General features: G+C 38.1%; 2 protein-coding genes across 10 annotated transcripts in view; one reads left to right on the top strand and one right to left on the bottom strand.

Moving 5' to 3' along the window:
• The window catches only part of DNAJC1 (DnaJ heat shock protein family (Hsp40) member C1), a gene marked incomplete at its 3' end in the record, with an annotated part of 71526 nt that extends 70759 nt beyond the window's left edge, over positions 1-767 (top strand). Inside the window, exon 12 of the mRNA XM_083407198.1 lies at positions 699-767. Coding sequence (XP_083263324.1) covers positions 699-767 — 69 coding nt within the window. The remainder of the gene's footprint in view (positions 1-698) is intronic.
• A 591-nt stretch (positions 768-1358) lies between these two features.
• MLLT10 (MLLT10 histone lysine methyltransferase DOT1L cofactor) overlaps positions 1359-14971 on the bottom strand; it is a 131725-nt gene continuing 118112 nt past the window's right edge. For 7 of the 9 annotated variants that reach the window (XM_083406164.1, XM_083406159.1, XM_083406162.1 and 4 more), the window contains 7 exons: positions 10726-10880; positions 8762-8950; positions 8251-8339; positions 7780-8135; positions 6202-6304; positions 4247-4444; positions 1359-2928 (listed from right to left, as the gene is read on the bottom strand). In XM_083406164.1, coding sequence (XP_083262290.1) covers positions 2884-2928; positions 4247-4444; positions 6202-6304; positions 7780-8135; positions 8251-8339; positions 8762-8950; positions 10726-10880 — 1135 coding nt within the window. In that variant the 3' untranslated portion in view covers positions 1359-2883. The remainder of the gene's footprint in view (positions 2929-4246; positions 4445-6201; positions 6305-7779; positions 8136-8250; positions 8340-8761; positions 8951-10725; positions 10881-14971) is intronic. The other 2 variants (XM_083406156.1, XM_083406160.1) reach the window with 1 other exon arrangement.

The following is a 14971-nucleotide window of genomic DNA, read 5'->3' as shown; positions in this document are numbered from 1 at the left end:
ACCAGAGCGGTACCTTTATATCTATTTGCACTTTGACGTGCTTTTGAACTGCTGGGTTGGCAGGAGCAGGGACCAAGCAACGGGAGCTCACCCCGTCACGGGGATTCGAACCGCCGACCTTCTGACCAGCAAGCCCGAGGCTCTGTGGTTTAACCCACAGTGCCACCCGCATCCCTGAAATTAACATAGTGAGGCCCAATATTAGTTTCTGGCATTTTGCTTTTTATTAGGAATTCGTTACTTTTATTGTTTTTCCAAACAGTTGCTGCTTTTACAAAGTCCTGTTGGTCCATTAGAAACATTTCAAAATCCACTAACGTGAATTTTATTTTATTAGGGCTATGCGAAATGCCACATGAATGTGAGCAAGGTTGTTTCTTTTAGATAGTTTTTTGCATAGTTTCTTTGACAGCCCACAGAAAGGCAGCAAAAACAATTGGTTTGAATGTGTTGGTTGGTACAAGCAGTGAGTCGGTAGCTGTGAAAAGTGGGCTTGAAATCTCTGCAAGGACCTGGGATCACTCTGTATGGCAACTTGTTCATGCATTTTCCCCATGGAATTGTCTCACTATGAACTATTTAGGATATTTCCCTCATTGACAGTTTTCCATAAAATGCCACTTTAAATTGCTAGCATACATTTTCATTTAACAAAAGTGAAATATCCTTTAATCTCAATTCTGCTTCTCTGCCTGCAGGAAGAATGTGTGACTCGATACAAGTTGCTGGTTGAACTCATACAAAAGAAAAAAATGGCAAAGAGCTGAATGAACATTCTCAAGAACTTTGCTTACTGAAAATAGAGATATTTTAAACAACATATGCAGTAACTTGTATTTTTGTACCTCAGTATTTCAGTATGTCATGTGCCTTAGTAAAAAATAAATCAATACATTTTATGCCTTCCTTTAAAACTTGTGCTTATAAGATTAATGGATTTTTTTTTTTGCCAAAAAAAGTAAGTATGTAAGAACCGATTACTTGAACCTATTAGTAAAACATGGCCTAAAAACACCCTAAATAATGTAGTCCAAAATCTCTACAGGGAGGGATGATCAACATGGCACCCTCAAACTGTTGTGGGACTTAAAGTCACAATAGTCAAGTTTGGTGAGAGCTGTGGTTCAGCAATATCTAGAGGGTGGCAGGTTGGGGGGTTAATAGAACATTTAGTGAATATTGCTATTTTTAGAGTGTGCTGCATGGGCTCCTACCAGATACAGCAAATCAGGCGAAGCTGGAACTTCAGATGCTGACTTTAAAACACGACTTCTCATTCACACACATAACGATGTGTGTAGTACAATCGAATGATAAGCACATCATCAAAAAACAAAACTGCAGTTGGAAGAAATAAGTTGGGTTATGTTTACAACCATAAACAATATTAAAATTTATTAACCAAAGCTTTGTACATATCTTTATATAAACTTGCAATTTTACATCTAGCAAAACAGCAACAATTTGTACAAATTGTTACAGAATATTAACGAGTGGTTTAAGCAAATTAAACCACACTGATTTACTTTAGTAAATTATCTACAAAAGTGATTTGTGACTTTTTAAAAAAATTCCCATGAACATATAAAAATAAATTATTCTTTCATTTTCAATTAAATCTACCAATTAGAAATATTACAAATCAAAATATCCACCTTATGAATTTTCCACAATACAAAAAACTGTCACAAAACCTTATTTACAGAAATGAGGTAAGAACTGTGCAATGTTTAACCAAACGATATTGCAGAAACAGTAGGTTCATCCAATTAAGTACACAGTGTAGGTCTAAAGTATACTTGAGTATTTTCCACTAATAATTCACACAAATTCAGATTAGTGGCCATTAAATCCCAACCTCAATCTATGTTCTGCTATACTGCATAGTCATACCATGAAAATCATCTATTCAAAGTGAAAATATTTTTTTTTAAAAAAAAATTCCACCCGTTTACACCATTTCCTCAGAAATGTGAAATTCCTCCCCCCCCCCTTTCTTTTTTTGGTAATTTATTAGTGGAAAGCAACCCAGGTAACAATTTGCCTGAGCTATCTACAGTGACAAACACTTCTCATAAAGGCAGATCAATGGGGACGGCTGCTGGTGCAAGGTTGAGCACACTGACGGCTTTCACAAAGACTTGTTTAGTGCATGCCCAGCTATACAAAGCAATTCCAACCCAATAGAGGTAAGCAACAGGCACTTGGGTTAATTCAAATATTACCAGAACATGAGTTGCCCTCTCCTCTGGTAAGATTTATCATCTTTGAACTGATCTGGTTTTTTCCAGCAACCTTAAAAAAAATCCAATTGAGCATTAGCCACCATTTGTCATTACTTGAGACTTCTTGCTTTAGCAAAACATCCATTAAAGTTAACTGGGGGTGGGAGTAAAAAGTTTAAAACCTGGTCCTTTATTGGGGGGAAAAACTGGTACCTCTTTTAAAAAAAACCTCACTGGTGTTTAGCTAAACAGTAACAACTTGCCATTGGCAGATACTGCAATTTGGCTTGCTTTCCTCAAACAAGTAATGGATCTGGAACAGGCAGGGACAGACAGTCTGTTCATTAGCACTCTGGTATGTTAAAAGGCTACTAGTTCAGCAGCAGAAGTCAAACAAATGGCCCAAACTGACAACTCTAATATGCAAAAATACTTTAAAAGTTCCATGAAATTGGAAGAAAACAGTTAAGGTTCAGTGCAACAAAAAGCAACAAGGTCAAAGCCTTACAATAAATGTCTTCAGGTAGATTCGCTTTTCCAGTGTGCAGTTAGCTCCTTGTTGCATTGAGTCATACCTGCAGAGATTCTGCAACTTGCAAACTGATGAAGTGCTCTCACAGCAGGACACATAATTCTCATGTTTTTATTTCTCCAAATGTCAATTCTTTTCCGGTGCAACTGGTCCACTTTTATCATTGAGTCTCTGGAGACGAAATCAACATGTCATGCCAGCTTACAATTGTGTCACATTATCAGGGTGTTTTTTTTTTAAAAAAAAAACTAAAACTAAATGGTAATGCATCAAAAGAGAGAGATGTTTTGTTGTTTTTACGTATGGCAAAACTTCCTAAGGTTGAGAAGCAACATAAAATGAAAACTTTTGACATAAAAGGATGACATTTGGTCTCCAGCCTGCACTCCCCTCACTGGGGGGGGGGGGGAGCGAACCACCTCCTAAAAGCTCTCATAAGCTGCTTCTGGATTCAGCCAGTTTATGTTTTCTCCACAGTACACAAAATTTGAATTAATATCTACAGGATTTTTAGGAAACAAAGCACACATTTCATTATGAAATAATGAATGCAGATGTATTCACTGTTCATTTACTTCTACTGTTTCAACTGAGAAGCAGCACCTTTACAGATAGTTTGGGTTTGGTATGTGAGGAAATAAAGGGGGGGGGAAAGAATACTAAAAACGGCCTTTCCTATTTGTTTCTGTCACTAAATATCACATTCAATGAGTTTTGGGAAATATGCAAATAGTCTGCAATACTGATTAATTGATCAGGTAATTGCTGATTGGTTACTAACTCTTTAAAATTGGTGGCTAGCCCTATTTAAAAGTAGTGGTTAATTGCTAAGACAGGAAGGTAATGTTACTGAGCCAAGTCCTATCAAAGGAACAGCATACACAGCTTTTCTGAAAAAATAAATTTAACAGTGAAATTTAGAAAGCTAGACAACAGTAATGGGCAATGCCAACAGTAATGGGCAATGCCAACGCAGAAAGATGGTTCTTTCCTCTCTTGTTCCAGTGCTAGAGTTCACTATGCTGTGGGTCTTCCAGCAGTTTATTGAAAAGTATTGTAACTAGATGGTGCTAAAAGCGCAAAAATATCCCCATGGCTGGTACAAAGCAACAACTAGCAGCATGTGGTTGAAACCCAGTAATGGCACACACACAAGTGCAACTGTAGCAGCAAATGCCCTTGCTGTCCCCTGGAAAAGTAGAAGAGCTGCTGATTATCCTGCAACGTTATCCTAGGGAGGGGTGAGCTTGAAGGCTTTACCAGGCAGGGACCAGAGGGGTTCTCAGTCTAAGGACTGGATGCCAAAGTAGATGTGACAGTTCAAGCCACTCATTTCAGTCATACACTTGTAGCTGAACAGGATATCCTCTCTCTCTTTAATCTTTAATATAAACATTTCCCTTGGTGTTGGTATTTTTAACCTTTACCTAGTTAAGACCTTCTCCTGCACTTGAATTTGCTTATATGAGCAGTACACGTATATACTTACAGTTACTTTTTGAGCTGTATTATCCCCATGAATGGTAAGGAATGGGTTACTCGTAGCTGTATGAAGTGGGGATGCCTGATTGCCTGCCAGCAAGTTATTGATGGGAATCTGTGTTGCTCCAGAAATCTGCAATTGTTGTACTTCAGGCTGGTGGTGTTGCTGCTGAACTAGTTGATACAGAAGAGCCTGGTGCTGTTCCTCAAGTACAACGGAGAAGGACAGTTTTACTCATTTTATGGGTGAACACGTTTCTTCTTGCATTCAGAAAAATGAGTAGTCAAAACTGGTGAAAACTAAACATGTGAGTGAATTAACTCCTCCCTTATCCAGGATTTACACACACTTTTCTGTAGTTTATATTTAAAATGACTAGCTGACTTTTCCACAGCTTCAAGGCAGAAGAACAGCCAGAGCTAGCGTCTTAAAGCTGCTGTTGGTAGAGAGGTCCCTTGCCTGCTCAGAACTAATGTTTTGCCACAATTAAGAGCAGAGCTTTGATACAGGGAAGTCCAGTTCACATCCCTGCTTAAGTATGAAGCATACTGGCAGGCATTGAATAAACTGATTGCAAGAACCAAAACACAACTTTGAGCAGACAAGTGGGATGCAGAAACAAAGACGTGAACCAGGAAAAGCAGAAAGTCATGCTGTGGACTACAAATCTAGGGGAGAGTAAACTTTAAAGGGTAGTGCAACAGAGATATCTGAAAGCCCCTGTCTTCTTCCTGACTAAGCCAATCCAAGAATCCAGTATACATTTTCTTTCTCCTTTTCAACATACTTTGGATGTACAAAGCAAAAGCATTTGTGTCAGAAGCTAAATGAAAAAACTTCTTTTGGAGAACTAACAGGTGGCAGGATCTAGTAAGCACCTTTCTAAAGAGCTATATGATAAAACGTTACTTGTGTATCTGTCTTCAGTTGATACTGGATTGTGAATGTAAATGATTGATTAGCTTCAGGGTGCTTATAGTCTACCCCCACATCCTGGTACCCCGTTCAAAAATGTATGCATGTGAAAGAGAACACTATGTGCCTGCAAGTTTGTATGTCTACAAATCTCTCAAGAATATCATTGCCTCTTATTTTGTACCAATGCCATAAGCATCTTTCAAGCTGAAGAGAAATCCTTCCAGGTTGATGCATGTCATAACAGTTCTGCAGTAGCAAAAGAGGTTGAGGAGACCATCTCCTCTTCCAGTCTGACCCCCACTCCACTTTCTTTGGAGCAAAGTGAGCCATCCCTCTTTTCTCCAATAAATGGGAGATAGTTAGTGACGGGTTGGAAGGAATGGGACAGGCAAAGCCATGGGGGCACTGTCTTTGCTCTTCTAGAGTTATGGGAGGCATGCATGGCTTATGTGGTGAGTTGTTGGAATTACATTTGTTCCAACATCCACATCTGTACAACTGAAGGTATGGTTGGCCCTTGGCAAAGAGGTGGCAATTTTGTGATATGGTTGGATAGTGCCTTGCATGCCTCCTTCCAGCAACTCCTGCAGCCAAGCTGGTGCTAAATGTATTGCTCTGCTTTCCTTTGGACCACATCAGAGAGGCTGAGGGGGGTCTTGTCATCTGAGGACCTCCACTCAAACACACACACTGCCCAGGCCTGCACCCGGGGGAGGTCACTTCAGTGCTGTTAACACAGCAGTTTGACTTCACTTCGATTTAGGTGTTGTTTTTTACGAAAGTCCTTTTGATGATACCTCAGGCACCAAAATGTATCTGGCCATCTACTTCTTCTCATCCAAGATTCTGAACTGCTTAAAGCTCAAGCAGCCTTTCGTGCTTCTCTTATTAAAAACAGTTCTGTAATTTTTCCTGGGTCTCTCTCTGTGAGCACCTTTTTGAAGCTTGTGACAAGATTTAGAACAAGACCCAAACTAGCTACATAAACATCAACACTTGCCCCCGAACTCTGGAAATAAAAGGGACGATAAAAAATGACTCACTGGTGTGAATTGTTGAGTATTCAGTAACTGCTGAAATTGCTGGTGCTGTTGATGTAGCAGGAGTTGTCTCTGTTGCTCCGGAAGAAACCCAAGTCCAGAAGCACTGCAAATTACCAACAAACTCTTAACTGGAAATGCATTTATCTGGTGAATTAGCTCCTTGATCATTTTTATGGCACTCTTTCAGCAAAAGTTTTAAAAAAAATCTAAAACATTAAATATATGCAGATTAACATGTATGTGCCTAGATGCATTTGATTATACATCCCACTAAAATTATTTTAAAACTTTGATGTATCTTAACTTAGGAAAAACAAAACTGGCATTCTTGTCATTTCTGATTACTTTTACAGATCCAAGGATAAATGCAGCCAAACAAGGGAAGTACTTAATCCCCCCTGAATTCTGAAGACAAATTAGCAGTACTTCTTTTTTTCCTTTTTTCCCTTTGCATACTTGCAAAACCAAATGCAGGACTTCTTCTCACCCACATTTTGCATGCACAAAAACCCAGCGGTGGGAGAGAAGGATGACTTCCTAGTGCTTACTTGCAAGTTTGAAAAAGTACCTGCACTCATCCTGCACTTTCTAGAAAAAAACACACTGAATGCTGTTTACAATGGGCAACTGCTCCCAGGTCTCAACAACATGGCCTTCTGGACTGAGAAGGCCAAAAGAGTGGCTGCTTAGTCAAAAGTGTTCCTTCCCTCGCCAATGCAAGACAGATACTTGTGGAAAGGGGCTGCCTTTAAAGCAATATGCTAAAGAAAAAGACAGGGCACAGAAAGTACAGTGAAGAAAAATAAATATGCCAATGCAAAACACAGGATAAATGAAGTTATCCAATACACTGAGATAGATGCTAACCAAACAGAGTGTTTCATATGGTGTTACTGTTGTAGCAGTCAAAAAGGAACTGAGTGGGAACATATACTTAGAGCATATACAGACAGTAGGGGAAACCAGTCTGCCAAAATGCAAGCCTAGTTCTAGATTTTTCCAAAACAAAGTCTGCCCAGGTGTAAAACCCAGGTGACTGAACAGAGGACCAGAAGCACAATCAGCAGAATTTTGCCCCTTATGGCTAGCCATTTCAACAGCCTGATGAACTAAGGAACATGGCAACTTTAAAGCATGTAATGGAAATAGAACAGCTGCATCACATATCCCGTTGTACAGTCAACTCATGCGGTATAAGCCCCCAAGCTAAGCTGGAGGGAGCATATTGTGGCAGTGCAGACGGTTAAGAGGAGAACGTGGGAGAAAGCGTCTGAACTGGGAAAAGACTGTTCAAAAAACAAAACAAACAAGAACATGCACAGATGAACACAGACTCCATGCTCAAAACAAAATCATAGAAATTAATCCTATGTTTTAGGAGTCAGCAGCAAGAGAGAATGACTGCTTAAGTTTCCTATTCACATGCAAAAGGAAATTCGAACACAGTAAGCATTTCACTGTTTTTAAGCTCTTTCCTCAGTACCTTCAAGAAAAAGCAGTTATTTTAGACAGACTTAAAAAAGGAGGGGGGGGGATAGCAAATATGAGCCAAAAAGACAAACAAGAGCAAAGGCTTACCTGCTACTCAGTGTCGTTGGCAGAGGATGTGCTGTGTTTGGTGGCACAGTTGCGTGAGCGAGAGGAGAAGGGTTCTGCGATATTGTGGCAGGAGTCTGAATTACCCCATTTAAAGCCCCAACAATTCCATTGATTGCCAGCTGGTTACCTGGCAGAGCTCCAATTATTCCACCAACGGCGGCAGGAATGGTGGATGTTACAGTTTGCATTCCGCCGGCAAGTGCCCCCACTGTCACGCCATTGACCTGTTGAACTCCTGCGACTCCGGTGCCTTGCTGAGCTGGACTTTGCCCAGCAGGTGGGGGAGTGGAAAGAGCAGAGGAGCTACTGGTGCTTTGTCCACTGGAGTTGATCTCCTAGTGAAAACACAAAGGCTCAGCTGCATCAAACTTCACACAAAAGCAAATAATCGAGATGCACTATTAACCTAGCAGAAGTCTTAGAATGCATGGAAAAGAAAACAAACAGTACCTGATTTAATACGGGAAGGGAATTGTCAGGTAGAAAGGTGCTTCCCAGATGAGGGCTCTTGCTGCTGTTCAAAGAATCAGTGCTAGCAGCTAAAAGCAGGAGTTAAAAACAAACAAACGAGAGTGTGAGAGAATCTCTGTTTCTGCCCCCAAAAGGCATAAAACCGAATTCAATGTGGAACACTTAAATAAAAGTGAATTAATGTTATATTAAATGTATGGACTAACAGTGATCTACTTCTGCTTTTTTTGCTGTTCAATATGAATCCACAGCCAGCAGAAGTACTTAAATTAATTTCATCTCTAAGTTTCACCTGGCCAACATACAGTCCTTTTAAAAGTGTTCTCAGAAATTACTGATTTTACAGGTCAAAATACAGAATAAAAACAGTAGAAACATTCAATTTACTTCCTTCTCATACAGATAACAGGCAATGGTAAGAGGCCAAAAGCTTTCTGGAAGTTGTGACAGAGCTCTGCATTAAAAACAAAAACTACTTCTGTTGCCTTACCAGCCTGAGCTGAAAATGCATGTATTTGATGTGAAGGACTCGGATTGCAGGTTATTGTTGGGAAAGGAACTGAAAGCTGGGCATTTAGTAGCTGGAGGCGTTCCTTTTTAGCAGTCAGGTTTTTAATCTGTTCTTCTAAGCGTCGGTTCTCAACTTGAAGCTGGTGCAATGACTTCAGCATACCTAAAACTGACCAAAATACAACCAATCAATCCAAGTCCCTGAAAAATTATAATTAAAGGTGCTATTTCTTAACATAATAACTGCATACATTGGTCCGGCTTGGAATAATTTTTTTAAAAAATCTAAGACACCACTAGCAAATCAGTTATTAGAGAGAACCTTTTTACTTCTCTAGTAACTTCTTTTTAAGATATGTCCTTATCAGAAAGACAGGCAAAGAGGTGAAAAATGCTCTAAATTCCCTTTGAAGTTAGGCATGGTGAGAACTACAGGGGTCAATTCATACACATCTGTTTATCCCCATCTCTGCTGAGTGTATATCCTCCAGGTAACCCAGTGCATGCCTCTGCAGTCACTTATTCTGGAAGCCCCAAGTGCATAAGCTTCTTAATAGGACACACATATTTCAGAGGACAAAGTCTGACTCCTGTACCCGGCTTAATGCACAAAGAATTTTGTAACCCACTCTCATTTGTCCCTACCAATGGCCACAAACAAATGGCAGCGCACACACTTTCAGTTTGCCATCACTTTTCTAAAGGAAAGATTCCTTCAGGAGCCTCCACTGCCAAGTAATTGTTCAAGAAAAAGAGACTCAGTTTGGGTTGTACAAAAGTTTTAAATGCTATTATGCTCTCACAGAACAGTTTTGTAGGGTTTTCTTTTTCATTTTTTTGGGGGGGGAGGGGGCTGATTTGTTGACTCATTGGCCAAAAAACCTGCAAATTTATGTAATCAATGAAAACTTTTACTCTGTTTTTATTGCTTTTAAATCAACAGACTCCAGCTGCTTTCAATGTCCCTCTAAAGAGCACCCAGCAGGGAGCATGAGGAGCCCTGCCGTCTCTGCCCTCTCCCTGCAGATAAAGCACATCCGCAGCCAAATACCATCTTCTCTACCCTCAAATTTGGATTTTGGGTGAATTTTGGGACTTTCGCATCAGCCCGCATGCAAGATAGTTCAGCAATTAAAACACGGTAAAAGCTACTTTTTAAATTGTAAATTGTACTTGTTCAACGTGACCTCTGGGCCTAATACAGACGCCAGTCTACTGGTACAGGCACATCTGGTCATTTCCCAAGGATTTAGCTTTTTTATCCCTCCTCTTCAAGAACATACAAAGGAACTCTCAGTGTGCCCAAATGAGATGCAATAAGACTTAGCTAAACCTGTCCTCCAGCTATCATGTTTAAAGGATTATCCCTGCATGAATTTCCTCACAATTAGCATTTTTGTCAGGGTACCATTCATAAAAAAAAAAAATACCAACTAGATGGCACTTCTCTCACTATCAACAACCAGGGAAGCACGATCAATGTCTTTTTGTTAATTGTTTAAAAATATTAATTTTACCATTCCAAAAATTTAAATGCTTGGATTACAAATAGAAAATCACTTCTCAAAAGGGGCCCAGGCAATCATTTAGACCACATATATAACTTCATAATAATAATAATAATAATAATAATAATAATAATAATAATATGTTCCCACATCTGCTGTAACCCACTAACCAGATCTCCCCCGTTGTCAAGGTTCTGGAGCAAAATGTCATTGGGCAACATTTTAGGCAAGCATTTTTTCATTCCAAGATGGGGAGAAGCTCCCAGAACCATGTTTAAACACATTATTATGCTTTAAGCAATGTTTATCCCTGTTGAAACGTAATTAACCCATACTCACCAGAAAACATTTCTCTGTTGGATATTACATAAATGGGGCCATACATGGTTAACAATGTTCAGTGTTTGAAACAGGCAAGACAGTATGAAGTACTTACTGTCGCTAGGGGTGCCCTGTTCGAGCAAGAACTGTTGCCCTTCGCTCCATTGCCTCTCCAGAAGTTGCTCTATAGTAACTGGTACCGGGGGCAAATGCTCCACATTGCTATTCCCTGGCTGATCATAACGAATCTGTAAATTACTTACAGGCGACCTGTAGGAAGATTATAAATTATATTTAAAAGGAAGAGGAGGGAGGAGAACCCCCACATAAAAGATCCATCAACTTTCTTTAGCTGCTCCTTAACCCCTTGCAAATCAACATTCCTTAAGATCCCTTACTGGCTCCCATCAACAATGGTTTAAAATAAAATCCCAGCATGACAACAGTTCTTAGAAAATTTCTGTTCAAAATACAAAGCTTCTCTTATTTGGATAATCTAATTTAACAGTGCCCAGATGAATGCAAACTTCATCAGCTGATGGAATGTTTTGCGATATAATCAACTACAAGAGCTCTACAGAAGATATATATGTATATAAACAAGCAACACCTTTATACAATGCCAGTCAATAAAATACTTGTCAAATTCCTGAGGTCCTCCATAGCTTATGAAATTTTGCACAAATACTCTTGTGTGAGATTTTAGGAAGAAAATGACTGTGCCATTCAAATACTTATGACTTATGTTTTGATCATCAAATATCTTTGGAATCTAGCCCAATGAATAGCTAAAGAAAAAAGGAATATACCATGCTATTAATCTCTATTTAAAAGGCAAGGCTTCTGTATGATGAAGTATAGGATCTCTGTATAACTGAACCAAGCGATTAAGACACTATACTAAAGAAAAACCTTAAGTATAACAGCAGTCAATATGACATGCAAGAAATTAAAGGCACATGTAGACAGTATAGCTAATTTAGGTCACAACAGGAAATCCTGATCAGCATGTAATGTGACAGACACTTTTACAATTTGGAAACTTTTGTTTCTTAAAAAAAAAAAATTAACACACACAAACCGAGAGCACATTACAATTTCTTTGAAGACTGTGACCTCATTGAGTCTTTTGAGTGCCAAGCATTTCCTGTGTCAGAGTCGAGAGATAACATTACAGCAGCTTCCTATCAAAATTATACTTCAGACATTTTTAGATTCATCTTAAAAATTAAAAATGTATATAGACCTAAGATGCTGGTGAATTCAAATACTTCCTGTCCACTTAATTACAAGAATATTGCAATTTCCTTCTGACATTCACAGTTTTCAAGTATAGATTCTTGAACATGACAGCACAAAGCATTTCTCCCAGCACTCTGCCTTAGCTGGAATAAGGGCATGTAAAAAGCTTCCTACTATTTAAAATACATGTAACTTCTGTCTTAATGCGGCACCATTTATATCAGTATCAGTGCTGCTTTGAATTTAACGGGCTTTGGATCCAACTCTTCCTATTGCCATATTGCATAATCTCTGTTGGTTTGACCAGGAACTCAATATTCAGCCTATTACCACATGTAATTAATGAATGTATGCCCCTATTTCCAAGTAACAAAAATAGTTTCATCTCATATTTACTTAATCTAGTTTAAAGCACATAGAAATTAAGAGAATTGCTGAGAAACATGCAGGAGAACTAACATTAGTAACATAAAGCAAGACCACAAAAGTCTTGTTTTCTGGCCTGGTATATAGGATATACAGTGTTTTTGTACTGAAAAGATCACCAGCAACATCCTGCATTGGGAAATATTTTGTTTAAAATCAAAGCTTGTAATCAGAAGAAACAGGCAAAAAGGAAATGAAGACAAAGTGTGAACTATTTCATAAACAGCTAACATTCAGTTGGACTCTAGATCTTCTGCAGGATGCTATCAGTGAAATTACTCAATAAGGAAAGCAAGTGGCAAGTGACAAAGATCAGATTTTAAAGTATCTTATAATGTTTTATTCCACTTCATTTTTACACCCTTGTAAACAGTTAAAAGCTGTTCTTAAAGAACAAAACAAGTTAAAATAGCAGACGGAAATCTCATTTTCACACGTGGGTAGTATGCTGGGGAAAATCCTAGCCAGAAAATAAATAACCTAAAATTCTGTAAGTGGTCCCCTCTAAGTAAGCAAATATTGATGATAACTAACTACAGAGCTGGAGTCAAGTGAAATGGGATGCTAGAAAGAATTAAGGTCGAGAAAAGACACAAATAATTATGTAATTCTGTATAAATCCACATTATGAAAGTACACATATTATACCAAATATGATTTTTTTTCTAAGAAGAAATAATATCTATAGAATGCTACTGGAATACAGAATCCATACAAGATTAAATCCAATCAAGAATTACACCATTTGAAGGAAAATTCAGAGCTCATAGTATGGAAATGTATAATATCATAAACAGGGTAAAGTAGATATAAAACTGCTATATACTCTTCAGTACAATGCAAGAATTACATGACACCAAATCCATTGTTCTTCCTTACAAAGTATACTAAATCTACAATTGTACCACAGAAGTGGGGCAATAGACTACATTGGTTAAAATACAGTATTAAACATATTCATCTGTGGTTATTCGCCAATGTGACCAGAGCACTTCTGCACAGAGTCTCAAAGGGTGCAGAGTCGACTGCTGCACAAACCTCCATTCATGTATTTGGATGCATTGTGGGAGATCTGCATAAGCTCTATGTTAATGATTGTGCATTATACAGGCATATATGCTTAGTAGACTGCACTAAATCTAAACCCTTTGAATGTCAGGAATGGGGGGGGGGGGGTTTGGTGCAAAGAGCAGATCATCCCATACCTGCATATTTCTCGAACAATTAGACAGGGCACTAGGTTTACCAAAGGTCACTGGCTAGATCTAAACTGGCAGTTTTAATATATAAAATAGTGGAGTGTGATTAAAAGATACATTGTCCCTTTCCATTGTTTCATGTACAGTGTCAGAGACAGATGTGTTGTCTTACACACAATTTTGCACCCTTTTTAGTGTATTATAAAACAGAATGGGATAAAATTGAAGGGTTTCATAAAATCAAAATACTTACAATCTTAACACATGTTTAACATGTGTTTTATACCTACAGGAGTGCGCATATGCCAAGTTGTTTCATATAAGCATAGATTGCATTTTATTTGCAAGCGTATGTTAATAATGTTTCACTTTGTTATAATTACATATAATCCATAAATAACAAATATATCTGAAGAAGAGTTGAGTGCTAGGCCATAATCCATAAAGACCTGAAGCAAACCTAAATTCCAGTGAAATCAATGGTACTTAAACAAGGAGAATTTCTGTGTATTCTGTGTCGTTATTCCTCTATTTATGAAAGAGTTCTGAAAAGGGACAAGACCCTAATAAAAATACTTAAATAAAAAGTTTTCCAATAATCCACATGTTTACCAGACCAAAAAAAAAATTGATCAAAAGGCTTAGTATGCTGCAACACTAATAAAAAGAAAATACATTGCATTATCCTTTTTATTTAATTTTAACTAACTAATGCACAATGGAACCCTACAAACAGCTCCAACAGAGATAAAGATGTTTAAGGAAATAGATCTATATACGTAAAAGGCTTAATTTGCAATCTGTCACAGTCCATCTTCATAAGACTTTTGAGGATTTGTCCCTAAGACAATACTGGCCTGATTCTTCAGAAGTGAATATATTTTCAGTCAGTCTTTGGGATTTGCAAGCTCTTGAAAATCAGGCCACAGATCACTAACATTCACTTTACAGTTCATTTACTCTTGTACATGACACAGCACTTCTGATTAGATATGGGACATTGACATGCCTCCACTAACAATGTTTTTTATTTATTACCAACTTATTAAATGACTGCTGATACTGCAGCAGCAGCACATAGTGCTATTCTATCATTAAGCAAAAAGTTTAAGAATACCAACCAATAATTATGAAATGTTTTTTTTCCACTGAAGTCAATATACAAGCAGTGCAATACCATCTTTACATGACACTTAGCAACAAATACTATTTCTTTAAACAAAGACACCAGCATAAAGTGATTAAATTCTGGTGACCAGTGTTTCAGTTCTGGTCACGTCTACATTTTAGATTTCACTGCCTTTGGAAGAACTTTCCCTTTTCCTGAACTACCTATCTTTTTCTTTCTTTAACACATTTAAAAAACACATTTAACATATAAAATGTTTACATTTAACATTCTATATATATATATATATATATGCAGGTTTTGGTGTCCTCGGGTGTCTTCCCGTGTAAAAGTTGGGGTGTCTAGGCGACGTTTCGACGAGGTCT

Source organism: Podarcis tiliguerta (genome assembly GCF_965153285.1).
Source record: "Podarcis tiliguerta genome assembly, chromosome: 12".
Taxonomy (NCBI): domain Eukaryota; kingdom Metazoa; phylum Chordata; class Lepidosauria; order Squamata; family Lacertidae; genus Podarcis; species Podarcis tiliguerta.
The sequence above is the reverse complement of the archived record's forward strand: the minus strand, read 5'-3'. Positions and strand labels throughout refer to the sequence as shown.